The 15,917-nt window shown below is 38.5% G+C and overlaps 2 protein-coding genes across 13 annotated transcripts in view; one reads left to right on the top strand and one right to left on the bottom strand.

The window, feature by feature from the left end:
- The first annotated feature begins 7 nt into the window (after positions 1-7).
- nsun6 (NOP2/Sun RNA methyltransferase 6) lies at positions 8-7,509 on the top strand. Of its 3 annotated transcripts, none has more exons than XM_032551586.1 (12): positions 8-90; positions 421-522; positions 2,704-2,859; positions 2,936-3,030; positions 3,171-3,277; positions 3,360-3,513; positions 4,210-4,291; positions 4,448-4,567; positions 4,863-5,007; positions 5,089-5,234; positions 6,579-6,704; positions 6,785-7,509. In XM_032551586.1, exons 2-12 carry the CDS (start codon positions 433-435, stop codon positions 6,962-6,964), a joined length of 1,401 nt encoding a protein of 466 aa, XP_032407477.1. In that variant the 5' UTR covers positions 8-90; positions 421-432; the 3' UTR covers positions 6,965-7,509. The 3 variants fall into 3 exon arrangements, with proteins under 3 accessions (XP_032407477.1, XP_032407476.1, XP_032407478.1); XM_032551585.1 differs by having other exon boundaries at positions 13-90; positions 2,933-3,030; XM_032551587.1 differs by having other exon boundaries at positions 13-90; positions 2,939-3,030.
- Positions 7,510-9,288: 1,779 nt separating this feature from the next.
- Positions 9,289-15,917, bottom strand: part of cacnb2a (calcium channel, voltage-dependent, beta 2a) — a 69,887-nt gene continuing 63,258 nt past the window's right edge. For all 10 annotated transcript variants that reach the window (XM_032551574.1, XM_032551575.1, XM_032551578.1 and 7 more), the window contains 4 exons: positions 14,835-14,986; positions 13,950-14,045; positions 13,242-13,424; positions 9,289-12,217 (listed from right to left, as the gene is read on the bottom strand). In XM_032551574.1, coding sequence (XP_032407465.1) covers positions 11,462-12,217; positions 13,242-13,424; positions 13,950-14,045; positions 14,835-14,986 — 1,187 coding nt within the window. In that variant the 3' untranslated portion in view covers positions 9,289-11,461. The remainder of the gene's footprint in view (positions 12,218-13,241; positions 13,425-13,949; positions 14,046-14,834; positions 14,987-15,917) is intronic.

Here is a 15,917-nt window from a genome sequence, read left to right on the forward strand (position 1 = left end):
AACACTACTTACGTTAGATTTTTTGTCATGTGACTTTATCTGTGACGTATGCGGAAGTAGTAGTCAAAACAACCAGATCAGAACCATGCCGTAAGTATGGAATTACAAATTTCGGTAAAGTTTTTCTGCTTAAAATCAGTATTAATGCTAATTTTATGAATGTTCATAAAAAGCGAACTTGTTAAGCAGGTCAGAGGTGTCGGTTATTATATCATTACCTTAGAGCCAATTTATTTTCTTACAAAAATCAATATAACCATTGAACACGTGGTTTTGGAATTATGTACTGGGAGTCATTCAAAGCAGGAATCATTTATCGCAGTCAAGTCTCTGAAAGAGTTCCAGAAAAGTCTCCAGTCAGTGATGTTTATCAGTATTTCAGTATGTCCAACAGCATTTTTGAACAGTTTCTGTTAACAGAATCACGTCCTGATGCACCCAGGAGAAATGTCAGTCTTTGCAAAAATCTCCCTGAAGCCAGAAGTGACAGAATATCTTAGAAATGTCTTCCTAAACAAAGAGGTAAGTATTTTTTTGGAAACAGATTATAATCTTGAGTTGTGAGCTTGAGCACGCTATGTCATAGTTGCGATTTTTTTCTTATTTTTACACAACATTCTGCTTGCAACAACACATGCAACAACTCAAATCTTGTGTAAGAGATAACTGATGAGTCTTTTGCATAACTGTCTAATATTTCTCTGGTCTTTGTTTTACTAAATTGTTTAAATTCAGTTATATTGGCGGTCTCTATAGCACAAAACTGCCTGTTTAAGTTTATGGAACATTATCTCTGTCTGATTTAATTCCAGACTTTGACTAGGCCATTCCAAAACCTTTATTTTTGTTTCTTCAGATTTAGAGTTGCTCGTGCGCTTTGGACCATTATCCTGCAGCAATATCAAAGTACACATGAGCTTAAGATCATGAACTGATGGCCCAAATGAATCAACAATATTTTTCTTGGGAATTGTGAGGCGATTGTATTTTTTTTTTTTGGTTAGAGTTTTTTTCAATCCTTCCTGGATAAGTTTTCAGTGCACTCTTGGGAGTAAGTTTGATAGCTTGCTACTCTGGGAAGGTTAACCTTTGTCCATGTTTTCTCCATTTGTGGATGAAGGCTCTAACTTTGATGTTCAGTTGAGTCAATAGGGGTGACAATAATAAGGACTGGGTGGGATCAGTGAAAAAGTGGGTAATAATCACAGATAAAACATGATTTAAGAATGGGAGGCAAATTGCATTTTTAAAAAGGATCCAATATGTTTTGATGTTTTCATATCATCATTTGAAAACAACTTTTGGTATTTACTCAGGTTTCTGTTCTGTTATTAAAATTAGTTTAAAATATATTTGTAAGAGTTAAATGGAGCTATAAAAATCTATAAATGCTTCAAACATTTAGAAAAGGCTTTAGAACAACCTTAGAATTTAGCTATTTTTTAGAAACTGTGGAGTAATCACGATCAAGACCAATACTACATTTCCTAGATTCATCTTTAGATTATTGTCAGTTATTTAGAAGCTGTGTAGTACTCACTTTTACCCCAGAAAAGGAATTAGATTAGTCACTCTTTAGTTTATTTTATCAGAAATTGTAGAGTACTCACTATTTTGATGCACAGACCAGACGCCCAGAGGACACTTTTGGATAAACATTGTTAGACTATTTTTTTAGACTCCTGTTTTCCCAACCCAGAAATGGAATTAGACCAGAGGATACTTAGCAACCCTGAACAGGAGCACTTAGTTTACATACTTTAGATCAACATTAGATTATTTTTTGTCTTTTGCTCTTTCCTTTGGTTTGTTATTTTATTTGTATTTCCTTTTAATTCCCGTAAAGCATTTTTTGCTCTTTCTTTTGGTTTGTTATTTTGTTTGTATTTCCTTTTAAATCCTGTAAAGCACTTTGTATTGGCTTGTTGCTAAAATGTGCTATATAAATAAAATTACCTTTACCTTTACCTTTTACCAACCATGGCAGTGATAGCATCATGACTAGGGCCTGCACAAAGTGGATAGAATAATTTTAAAAACCTCCCTATTTCTTCAACTTCACCTCCAATTTTCTGCGAGATCAGGATTTTGCAGCCATTACAATCCAAAGAACCATTACAACCTATTTAGAACCACAAATGTAACATGAACTTGTGAAAAAATCCAGCTTTTGACAATTTTTGATTTATGTCAACTATAGAAAATGTATTGTCATTTTCTATAGTTTTTAAGAACTTTTTATGTTTATATTTAGGTTTTGAAATAAAGAAAATTGAAGCACTATCTATGGGATGTTATTTGTGGAAAAGGATGTAAGAAATTTTCATTGTGAAAACTCAATGCAATTATTCAATGAAAACCTGCTAAAATCTGAGTTTTTTTATTATTTCTATATTTAAAACATCAGTTGGCCATTGTACAAGGACCAAAGAGGCATTTCTGCCTCTCGAACTGCAGATTGCTGACCATTGAGCTACAAGGTTGACATTTAGTCACTATGAAATTTTCCTGCAGAACATTGATTTTAAACACATTGAATCTGGTTTTAGAATGGATAAAGCACACTGCCGTTTAGCAAGTAGCCTGACCTCAACCCCGTTGAAAATGTACTGGACTATGTTAAAAACTCTGAAACCATGCTAACCCATTGAACTACCTGATCTGAAAATGAAGTGTTTTTCATGTTGGCTGTAAATTGTTCAGGTGTTAGCTGCTGTGGATACCCAGGAGGCAGAAAGTCGTTTCCAGAAGCTGCTCACGTGTTTGTCTCACCCGCCTTCTTCCACATGTGTGCGAGCCAGCACTCACCTGGCTCCTCTGGAAGATATCAGGCTCAGTCTGGAGAAAGAGCTCGAGAAGGTGAGCAAGAGAATTTACGTGTATCAAGTTTTCACTAGAGTCACAGATGAGACACTTATTTTTATTTCTGAAGCAGCAGAAATGCGGCTCGTCAGCAGAAGTACCGTCTGTCCAGATTGTTCCACACCCAAGAATCACAGATGTGCTGCTACTTCCTGTTGACGGCCCGAGGTATGCGAGGAATGCCGGGACATAATTCAGAATGTCTCTGCAGCTCGCACTCAACATGAACCCAAAACCTCAGCTTGGAAATTAAATGAATAACTATAGAAATACATGTAAGAAATGCATGTGTTCCTCTGAATCCTCAGGGCGGTGGAGCGGCTGAGCTCTGAGTTGGTGGTAGGTGCTCAGTGTGGCAGCGCCGTACTGAGAGGAGCTCATGTCTTCGCCCCAGGGATCGTCGCCAGCCCCAAGTGTAACACAGCTGTATTTAATATCACTTCAACTGTCTTCCTTATGTCCTCCAGCAGCTCTTCATGTTGTGCTTTTGTCTTCAGACATGAAGGCAGGAGACATGGTGTCGGTCTTCTCCGATTTAGGAGGAAGGTGCACTCGTGGAGCGACAAGCTTCCAGGGAAACAAGGTGTTTGTGGGGAACGGAGTTGCCGAGATGGATCGGTCGGCCATCTTCGCCACTGAAACCCCGGCCAGGTGGTCGAATGTTTTCTTTTCTTAACCAGTAGCAAGCCAAGAAAGTTTCAGAATAATGTGAATGATATGAGAAGATGATTGCGGAAAAACTCTGTTGGGTTGAGATTTTATTGTAGATTTAAGTCCATCTAGAATTTCATGAGAGCTCTGCCTAAAAATGTCTTCATACTTGGGCAGTGGTTCTGTACTAATTTAACACAAACTTTTTTTCAGATTTCTATCTGTAAAAATATATATAAAAAAAGGATCATCTTCCTTCCACTATACAATTACATACTCATTTATTTTCATGAAGCTTTTCATATTTATCTGGTACTTCTTATTACACTATTTTTCTGCTTTAGCTACTAAAACAAGTTATCTTTAACAGAAATAAAAGAATAAACTTAAGTGTAATCATTCTTTAGATGTAAATAAAAAATTGGCATTTTTTGCTGTCTGGTCTTTAGCTGTTTTCACTATTTATAACTTAGACAGTTTTTTAATAGAAAACTGAGTTTATTTTAATTTTGATAGACATTTGCAACACATTTTAAAGCCGTAAGACAACCATTATAACTATTTAAGGAGGAAATGTAATTTTTGCTATATCCAAGGAAATAAATACTAGATACAACACACTTCATCAGAAAGCAGAAGTGTTTATATCTGTACAGCAGTGCTCATAAGGATCTCTATGGTGACGTGTGTTTCCAGAGGTGTGGGTGTTCGGATGGTGGATCCACTTTACAAGAGTCCCTCCTTCGATGGTGTTCTGCCCAGCATGGTGTTCCTGCAGGTATTTCTGTCAAAGCCTATTAAAGCGAGGATGATAAATTGGTCATCTGATAAACTCGGGCAGAGTCCAGACTTTATTTAATAAAGCCTATGAACTTTCTTGTCACCAGTTGAAGCTGCTCTGCATAATCTGCTAACATTGCCGTCTTTTTTGCAGAACCTTCCCTCTGTGGTGGTGGGGCATGTGCTCACGCCCCAACCTGGAGAACGAATCTTGGATATGTGTGCTGCCCCTGGAGGGAAGACGTGCCACATTGCTGCCCTCATGGGGGATAAGGTACTGTGGTAGATTTTGATGTGGACTCTTTAAGTAAAAAATGTTGCTCCTCAACAAGTTTTCTGTTGCTTATATGCCAATGAATGAAGAGTGGGCTTTTCGTGGGGCTTCACAGTTTTTTGCTTGTTTATTTATTCTTTTTTTTTTTACTTTTATGACAGTTTCAGCACATGATTTGTGAAATATATGTTTCTTGTAGTGACGCTCCTATTTTCTATAAATAATTAAAAACATTTTCACATAATTAGAGTACATAGTTATTAGAATTGAAGTCCTCCTTGACTGTCCCACACAGGGAGAAGTTGTGGCCTTGGACAGAATCCGAAACAAGATCGACCGCATTCGTCAGAACGCACAAATGCTGAGTTTGCAGAGCATCAAAGCTTTCTGCTTCAACAGCACTCAGGCTGTTAGTGACGAGCCAACACAGGAAGCTGAAGGTAAAGCATGACACCTTTAAGCCTTTTGTGTGTTTCTGGTTGAGTTAAATAACAAGCAGTCTACTTTTCCCATTACTCCAGGACCTCCTTTCCCTCCGGAGAGTTTCGACCGGGTTCTGCTGGACGCTCCCTGCAGCGGCCTGGGTCAGCGGCCCAACATGGCCAGCACCTGGAGCCTGAAGAAATTCTGCTCCTACCCGCCGCTGCAGCGCAAGTTGTTTCAGGCAGTAGGCCTTACTACACACAGATACAACACTTCTGTCGTTTACTCATTTTTACCTGTAGAGGACAGCATTGGACACTAATCACGTTTAAGTGAAACAAAGAGCTTCTGAAGAATACCATATACTGTATGTGTCCTTTAGGCTGAAAGAAGCAAACTCTAAATCAAATATATTTTTAAGTCTGTTCTCAAGTTTTATTAAGATATTAGTTCTATAATATTAGTAATTCGATTTGAGCTTCTTTTTCTAATTACATTTGGTGTCTAGATAGAAAATAGCGGCTCAGGAATCATTTTTCTGTTGACGCATGGAAAAATGTCCACTGTCCATAAGATGATTTCTCTGAAGATATATTCATCCAATCTAAGATATATGTGACAAGTGTGAATAAAACCATTTATAAGATGTTAAGAGTTGGTTACCTTTAAGTCTTATGAAGCAAAATTATCAGACATTTTAGGAAGTTTTTAGAATCTAAAGCAAGTACTTATGCTTATTTAAGACTTATTTTATTCATGTTCAAACATTTGTTTTTGTGATAAAACTTTTGTTTCCTTCTGATGCTTGTTAATTTGGGAAATTTCCCAACTTCTGACTGAGGGGAAAACTGTAAAAATTATGAGTAAGGGTGTAAAATTACTCCAAATATTGAAATACTTTTTCTGATTTCTTAAATTTAGCCGGCTATAAAAAGTATTTTTAGATAAACGTTTAAGATTTTTGATGCTCCCAACAAGCCAGAGTTAATTGCAAAAATAATTCATACGCTTTGAATTTTTTCACAATCTGTTAGATTACAACAGGAATATTTGGTGGGGATTTTTGTGATGGCACAAAATAAAGTAATGCATAATTGTGAAGACACAAAATTTCACCTCCAAATAAAATGTGGTTTAATACTTTAGAATTCCTCTTAACTTGTAACTTGTATAATTTAATCTCATTATAAATACAGCAGTTGTCTAAAGTTGTCAGTGGTTTGGTAGAGGACATTAATGAATAAACAGTAAAGACTGAGAAGAAAGCTCTTGATGAAAGACAGCCATAAAAAGCTTTTTTGCTATACAAAAAATCTTCATACATAAAACTTCACATAAATATTGGGAAGTAAACGCTCTGCTCACATGAGATTGTCATTCAACTTTTTTGACCACATATAAATGTTACATGTGGTTGAAAGCAAACATCAGCATCTACAAAAACTCTAGAGACAATTGTATCATTTGCAACATTTAATCTCTCCCTCTGTTTTGAATTGAATCAGGACTCGTCACTGCATAAGCACCTCTAACACTTACGATATGATCTCTTTACATTTAAAGAGTTAATTAGTCTTTGTTACTGCAGGCGGTGCGGTTGTTGAAGAAAGGTGGAGTTTTGGTCTACAGCACCTGCACCGTGACTTTATCAGAGAATGAGGAGCAGGTAGCCTGGGCCCTCAACACCTTTCCCTGCCTCTCTCTGCAGCCACAGGTAGAGTACTTTCACCGCATGGAAAGATTCAAAGCTCAAAGATATGAGGAGATGCCACTGAAACTTCTCGCCTCTCCCAGGAACCTCACATCGGTTCAGAGGGCATGCTGGGAGCCGGACTGTCACCTGAGCAACTACGCCTCCTCCAAAGATTCAGTCCTGAGCTGAGCTGGGAGCAGACAGACACGACAGCGCCCCTCACCTGCAGGGCAGACACAGATACCATCGGCTTCTTTATCGCCAAGTTCCTAAAAACATGACCGGAGGACATGCTTTCTTGCACCCAGGCGGGGGGGAACTGTATTGCTTACACTGACACACTGTGTTTACTTTGATGGGCCATATAAAACGGGCAAACTCACTCTAGTTTACAGCATCTGCCTCTTAACAGCTGCTCTTTAAAACTGCAGGCCATATAGGGATAAGCTTTACAAACACAGAGCAGGAGAGGGAGGGAAACTGAAGGAGCACTAGCAAATGCAGCAGTAGCAGCGCTGCGGTCGCCATAACAACAGTGACGACACAGCTGCCATGGTGACGGTGGATTCAGGAAGTAGCTTACAGAAAGAGGTCATAAGAGGTATTAACAATTCATTGGTGGTGCAGACAACCGGGATGTGTAATTAGTCTGTCTGATGTTCAAGTCTGCAGAGGAAAGTTATGTTGTGTTCACTTTTTGTCACATCTGCTCATTGCCGTCTTCATTCAGTTTTTATAAACTGTGTGAAGATTTATTCAGTACTGAGAAACTGAAGTACTTTTTTAATGCAATAAAAAAAAATCTACATGAAAAAATGTAAACTTATTCTATCTTTTTTAAATTGTTTTTATGGGACAAAAAAAATTATTAAAATTGCTGTTTACAATGGGCCACTATGAGATAAGCTATACCTGTGTACATATGCAGATACAGCATATGTTTTACAGTACTGACACAAATTTGACAAACTATGATATAATTGCATTTTTAAAAAAATAGAAATAACTATAATCACTGCTGCTTATTTTTCTGGATTAGTCTGATGTTAAAAATACACACAAAAAACTCCATGTCATACTGTTTTTCTGCTTTTTATAGCTTTGCACAAGCATTTAGAGCAACATAATTAGGTTATCAACTCTAATTGAGTCTACAGTCAGCTGCTTCTCAGACATGTCACTCGTAGCTTGCAAACTCGTTTAAAACCAGTATGGTGTGGGTGGTGCTCCTTAAGTCTCCACACCATGACTGTCTGTGTTTTTTGTGACAAGAAGTGTTTCTAGACAGCCAAAATTGCCTCTCTTGAACAGGCAGGATAAGTGTATGAGTTTGCTCTCAGCCAGCTGACTGGCTCCTAGACTGAGGTGTTGGAACATTTTATGAAAAACATGTTATACCTTCAGAATTATATATTAAATTTTTTATGCCCATCTCAATTTAAGGTCCTCTCAATGCCTAAACAATCAAATGCAGTCAAGATTCTTCAAACAATGAAACCACCCTTTAATTTAGCGCCAGATAGAAATCTCAAATCAGTTCATTATTCAGCTAAATCACGGTTTTATACATACAGAGGTCACATTGGGGACAATACCGAATTGCAAGCACCATATGATATTTTTGTTTAGTTTCTAGAGCAAATATTTTAGTACACTTGAAATAAAATTTTACTAACTTACAAGTAACTTTTTAGTAAAATAAAGGAGCTTGTTTAAGTCAATAATTCTTTAATATTGACTAATTGGCAGATTGTTTTTCACTTATAACGACATTTTACAAATTACAAAATTTGCCAGTGGAAGTAGAACTTTCTATCAATATTAAAGACTTATTGACTTATAGCTTTTAGGTTAGTTTTATCTTATTTCAAGTGCAATAAGATACTATTTCCAGTGTGATGACAGCAAAAATAATTTTAAAAACTACAAAACTTCTCCCCCCCATTGCACCCACTCTTCTCCTTGACATAATGGTACAGTGAGGATTAGTCCCAGCACCCATATTGAAAAATGTCATGTTGATAGCCCACTAAATCAAGAATTCTGCTTTTTGGCTTACATTACTGACTGGCAAGGCCTGTCCATCTCCTGCTTCATACGTCCATCACTTGTGAACTAGACACCAAAATACCTGACTCCACTGTTTGAGGCAGAGACAGACCCCAAGTATGGGAGGAACTGTAGCGACCTTAGACATACGAAAACCTTTTATTTTAATCATATATTTTTTATAATGAAATAATTTTTTTAAGCAAATTGCTATTACTCAATATGCATTGCACCCCTTTATGGAAATATGGAAGCCATTGTGATAAGAGCAGCTTGAGTTCTGACGTTTTTAAAAAGAGCCAATCAGCTGCACCTGAAGGAGGACTTGTCTGGGTAGATGGCAGCCCTGCTTAAAGACGCGCCTTGCTATTTTAGACGCTCCATGTTGTCATTGATGTTGAGGTTGTCATGACGACTGGGGGCTGGGCGGGAAGGGCCGGTGAGCCTTCCTCAGTTGTTTTCTTTTTTTCTCCAGCAGAGTTTCTCCTGACTATTTATAGACGTAGCATCCCTTCTGAAACAGACTCCTCTGACAAACCACACATCAAGATCTTCCCCCGCCATTACATTTCTCTGTTGTCAACTTTATTCTTCATATTTATGCATTATGTACATACACATGTACACTATTATAAAATCTGTGAGGCTACAAATGTAGCATAGAAATAGTCTTTATAATTACACTTGTCAGGTGGGAACAAAAAGGTGGTGGTGGGAGGGGGGGTGAAAATAGAGGAGTCAAAATTTTAAAAAAAGTGTCATGAAAGACGTAGCTTGAGCAGAAATATCTGGTGGAAACTGCACAGATCAGGTTGGGGGAGTGAACAGATGGCGGACAAGAACATTTAGAACACTTTCAGCTTGTTTTATGAATGAATATTTTAAGTGCAGAACATTCTGAACATTTCCTATAATTAACATTCTTTGTACTGTAAGAAGTGGGAGTACAGCAGGGAATTCAACAACATTCATTAGGAAATGGGTCAGACTTGAGAAAAGATGAACCAGAATGGAGATTTCCTAAGTGTTATATGAAACCACGTCTGTTTAAACCTGGTATGAATCGGAAACAAAATGCAGGATAAATGGTGTACCAATGTTAGAAAATGCTTCTGGACCCATAAGAAGAATAGTACTGCATGTTTACAGAGAAAGTTACTGGTGAGCTCATCCGCCTCAAAGGAGGCATAAATATGCCAAAAGTAAATGTCTGAAACTGCAGATACAGAAAGAAGAGAAGGAACTGAGCAGTGAAAATTGAACAGAAAATGTAAGGAGTAGTTTGACACTTTGGGGAAAATGCTTTCTTTATGTTTATATTTTCTGGTAAATATAAAGACAAAAGTCAGCTCAGTCTCTTACAAAATCATGTGGGTGTATGTATGAGGATATTTCTCACTTTATTACTTTTGTAGTTAAAACTGTATGTTTTAAACTTTTGGGAAAAGTAAGTAAGGCTTAGGACGAAAGTTCTTGTCTAGTCTAAAATAATCATAAAGCTAAGCCCATATCCCTCCAAACCAGAATCAACCCTCATAACATGAAACATTCCAGCAGCAATGTATCATTAGAACATAACTATGCAGATGCACCGCAAGGATGGGATGTCCTCAAGGGCCATTTGCGGCCATTGGACAGATTATTTTGTGACTCCTGACTGCAATTCAAAAACAGCACAAAGTTAATTTTCTTTTAGATCTGAATAAATTTGAAACTGGATGCCATTCTTTTAATTAGGCAAATCTGCAAAACCCATTTTAAGTTTTGGATATACAATTGACACAACCCCTTCCAACAAAACTATTTGCTTAATTAAAATATGGCAGCTTGGACAGAACTTTTATTTTTTTGGCCAGCAAGCTTTTTTGACTTAACAGTTTTGGACCATGTATCAGAAAATTTGAACATCATTAGGGTATCCAAGCTATGCCCACTTTGTGTGAATGGGTGTGGCTTGTTAGTAGTTTTGCATTTTGGCTAAAATTATTGTAAAGTTAAATCCAAATCTCTTAAAACCAGGATCAACCTTCATGACAAGAAAATTTCTTGCAGTACAGTAGCAGTAAAACAAAGTTAGATATAGTTCTTTACTTATGAATAAAATTCTAAAAGGAATATATTTGTTGCAGTACTTTTGCATTATAAATAAATATTTTTCAACTTTTTTTCCCACTGAGTTTTAATCCAGATAAGCAAATTTCCCAAAGTGCCAGACTAATCTCCAATTACAGCATCAAACCATGTCGGCCAGTAAACCTCCCACCCCTCCCCCAGTAGTCGGAAGGAACAAATTATTCAAGTGGTAGCAAGCAATAAAACTAAACAATAATAATAATATTAAAAATAATAACAATAAAAATTATAATGCTAATCACAGAAAGCACAGCTCAGAACAGAAAAAAATCTGCTGTTGTGTCATGCTTTATCAAAACACAGGTTTAAAATATGCATATTTAAAAATAGTCATGCATATCCACACATAATGTCTATGCATAGATACACACACACATATATATATATATATATATATATATATATATATATATATATATATATATACATACATATATATATATATATGTATATATATAATATCTATGTAATCAAAATCCTGTAAAAGACGTGACGGCATTTACAAAGATGGGGAGAGAAACAGGATGCTTCAGGGTTTAGCAGCATGATGGAGGGGGACGAAGAGTCCAGAAGGGCTTCAGCAGGACTTTGGTCTGTCATTGATGGATGTGTGAGTCTCTGGCCCACACCTCACCTGCCTCACCTCTCTTTTTGGGAGCCACCTCCCCCTCACGGTCCCTCTCCCTGTCCCTGTCGTAGTGGTGGTGGTCTCGTGCTGGGCGATGGTGGTGGTGAGAGCGCTGCTTGTTTCGTTCGTTGTGGTCCTGCTCACGCTCTTTGGAGCGGTGATGCCCCTGGCCGGCCTCATCCACCCCGCTGCGGTGATGGTGGTGGTGGTGATGGTGGTTGTGGTCCCGGTGGGGCAGTGGCTCGTAGCGCTGCTGCTGCTGGGGGTGCCCCTCCCCTAATTCCTCGTCGTCATCGTCCTCCTCTTCCTCTTCCTCTTCTTCCTCCTCCTCCTCGTCCTGATGGCGGAGCGGAGCCCGTGACTCGATGCGAGCCGAGTCCTTGCTCTCGCGACTCTCTCTGCTCTCGGGGGTCTCTGAGTCCAAAGTCTCCTGCCGGGAGAGGCCCCTGGCTTTGCTGCTGTGGTGGTGATGGTGGTGATGGTGGTTGTGATGCTCAGTTCTGGTGGATGATGACCTGTGGTGGATGTGTGGGGCTCTCTTGCTGGACTCTGTCCTTAAAGGCCTCTCCTCCTCATTGCTGTCCCCATCAGCCTCTATGTCTGCCTGCTCCTGGCTCTGGTGGTGGTGGTGATGGTGCTTGTGATGGTGATGATGCTGGTTGTCTTCTTTGGACCCTTTCTGTTCCACCAACGCCTTTTCTCCTTTCTGCTCCGTTCCGTTGCCCTGGAAGCAGTGGCACTTTATCAATAAAGACAAAACAATGAGAATATCCAGGAAACCTCACTGCAAACCTCATAAAAATATCACTCAGCACATCCAGTTCAGCACAGAATTACTTAGCGTCATGCACACCTACCCTGCATGGATCATCACACAAGAGCACAGAACTGTTTGTCAAATCCAGGAAAGATTTTAAGCTACTCCTTGCACCTCAATCGCACGGCTTCGCCACACTTACCACACAAGCAAATATAAGCTCACTCCTCATCCTCATCGACATTGTCCTCATTCTCAGTCTTACATTTCCCAGAGTGATGGCAGTGGGTGGAGAAAGAGTGCAGGTAAACACCTTACCATTTGCAGACTTCTCTAACTACTTGACTACAGGCTGAGCATTAATAAAACAGGCATTTAAGTGAGCCTCCAAAACTATTCAAACTCTGGAAATTTTTCCCCATTTTTCTACTTTGCAACCATAAACTTCAGTGTTTTGTTGGTTGTTCATGTCATAGATCAACACAGGGAGTGTATGGTTTTGAAATGGAAAGACATAATGTGCTTTTACATTTTCTTCAAAAATCTGAAAGGTATGCCGTAGATTTGTGTTTGATCCTCTTTAATATGATACCCTAAAATGTCATCAACCAAATATCTTTAGACTTTTCTTAAAGAAAGACTATAGAAAAGGCTTACAGAGGCAGAGGCCCAGAGTCCCATTTTTTGGGGTGGCAAAGATTTTTAAAAAAAAACAAATGCATGTTTTGTAAACATTGTACTTTATGTAAAACCCCTAGGCTTATATCAGGTGAATTGCAATGTCAGTTTTTTCCTGTATCATGCAACCCTGCACCATATGGCGTTATTAAGGATGTATTCCAAATAAAGCTAAATGTTACAAAATCAAAATGGCTTGTTTTGGAATGCAAACATGCAAACATCGACTGACCAGTACAGCCAGTTTTAACATTGCATTACTCCGACTGCACATGTGCTATTGTCCTTGTGCCAAACCCCTCGGGATTCGTACCTGCACGGCAGAGGCTGGCGTCTGTGCGCTCGGGAGGGCCGCTGCGGGCAGGTTTGTCAATACCGGGTCAGGAGGGCTGGAACTGGTGGGGTGAGTACTCCTCCAGTAAGCTTCGAGGTAATCAGCCATGTGCTCACACGCGTCTTCCAGCTGGTTCTCATCGAGGATGATATCAAACATCTCCTGGGAGAAGTGAGACAGTCCCAGTGTAAGGAAGTGAAACAGACACACGGCTTGACCAGGTCAAGGAATATCAGACTGTGCTGTTGAGAAATTGACTATTGGCACGTCGAGAGAAGTCTGCAGATGACAACAGACATGTTCAATGGTAAAAACTCATCCTACTCTTCATAAGCACAAAATGTCAGAGCTTATGTTGAACAAACATTCCGCCAAATAAAATACCCCCAACTTTAGCGATGAATTCTCAGGAAAACCTTGAACATTAATTCCCTGAGAACACCCAGGGCTATTTGAATTAAATTAAGCCTGTTCTTTTGCAAGCTGGGGGTGCTCACCCCACTTTCAAAAATAACATCGAAGCTGATTAATGAGTGGAAAAATTACTGTTGAGAAATATGAAGCTTTCAGCGAAAGAAACTGCTGAGAAAAAAAAAACAAAAAAACACTTCAAGTTTGAGCCAAAGAGCACTAAACTGAAAGTTATTTAAATCCCGGTCCCATTAGTGAAGATCTGTCTGTACTCACAGAAGGACACTGCGCCAACTTGTCAGCGGCCACCATCTGGACATTCAGGTGTTTGGCCTGAGACTTGCCTCTGGACTTGATGAGCCGCTGCAGCACCTGAAAGCAAGTAGGGACAGAAAACTAAATTAAAACAAGACTCATTCATCTTCACCTAGAAAAAGGAGAACAAAATAAAATCCTTACAAACTCACAGTTGCTTAAGATTGCAGAACAAGACAATAGAGTCCAAGGAAATAGCAGCAGAGTTTTGGTTATTTTGAATAAAAATTGGTCAAGGCTACTTTAAAAGATTAGAGAATCTAGTCAACTTTAGAGAGTATTAAAGAGGTCCGGCTTAAGACTTTTGCATGATACTCCAAATCAAAGTAAGATTGTCTTAATCCTTTTGAGTCATCAGATGGATTGAAGTGATTAAACATAATTTATTGATTTGACTACTCCTCCCCTCTCTCTTTATAGGCAACGTTAGTTCTACAATATAAACCATGATTTTGTCTTTGTGGTAACAGGAAGTTCAACCATTAAAGTCAATTCATTATGTCTCACTGTGAACATCACCCACAAACTTAAAACCTATCATTTATATCTTTAGTATCTAATTTCATTTTCTGCATTACTCACATGCCTGTTTCGACTGATTGTTGAATCACGATCTTTTTTTTTTTTTTTTTTTTTTTTTTACACTTGGTGAAGGTCAGAGTGATGAATCAGTCCTCCCCTACATTTCTTTCTCACAAATTGGCAATCCCGTCTGACATACTGAAATTAAGATTATTGCCAGGGAGCGGCAAAGTTACAGGAAAACAACACATGCTGACAGTTTATGACACATTTGAACCAGTAATGCCTACAGAAAAACTTGTTTCCGTGCTGATTTTGTCTCACCTTGGGGGAGGTGATCTTCACGTAGACGATGATGGGGGCTAGGGATGTCTTCCCAAGCTGAGACGGATGGTTGATGGTGTCGGCATCCAGAACCACCAGCTGCAACGTACGGGCCAGTTCGAAAATCCGCTCGATCTCACTTTGGACTTCAGCTGAAAGGATGAGAGAGGTTAGAACTGGGAAAACTTAGTTTTATACCAGCTGTGGAGTTGTATTTGGTTAAAGTTAGTGAAAGAAGTAAAATGTGAGACTTGGGTATAAAACCATTAGGACCTGAGGGGTAGGGCTTCTGTTCATTTCAGGTTTCATACACTTTTAATGCCAAAATGACAACATTTTTTTACATTCTCTTTGCTTTTTGAGTAATTTTTAAATTCTAAATACAAAAGTTCACCATGAATTTTTGCCAGGTATTTCTTCAGATGTCATTGATCTAATATCAAACCTGGAAAAACTACAAACTAGAGGGAGAGATGAATAAGACTAATGAATAGATGCACAGATGAGTAAATGGATGGATGCACACAACCTTTAGACAATGGTACAGAAAACATGGTTTTAAATTTATAACATTTCCAGGCAACGGTTTCCTTTTTACCACACAGACCAGAAATACTTCACTCAAATTCCAGGCTTTTTCTGTTGCTCATTCCAATCAGAAGAATATTTAAATGAGTACAAATTTTTCCGGACAGAAAGAAAACCGCGCACTGATAGATGGAACTTAAACAGTAAAGATTTGACAGGAAAACCACGTCTGTAAACATCCCAGAAAGACAGGAGTAAAAGTTTAAAACTCCCAACAGTAACTAAGCCTGATATAAACAGACAGCATGAAAAACGTTCCAGCTTTACTGCAGGGACCACAACTCATTTAAAGTGTCATTTTCCCAACAAAAAAACAAAGCAGAAAAATAATTTCTACTCGTTTTCAATAAGACGTTTTCTGCTCTAATCTTCCAGTAATCTTCTTTCAACCATCATATTTTATTCAATTATTTCATAAAGAGGGGGATATTTTTGTTAGTGATCTGACTCAATAGATCTCATGTGGGACTCATCAAATATAAAGGAAGCACAATC

This window comes from Xiphophorus hellerii, chromosome 21 (genome assembly GCF_003331165.1).
Source record: "Xiphophorus hellerii strain 12219 chromosome 21, Xiphophorus_hellerii-4.1, whole genome shotgun sequence".
NCBI lineage: Eukaryota > Metazoa > Chordata > Actinopteri > Cyprinodontiformes > Poeciliidae > Xiphophorus > Xiphophorus hellerii.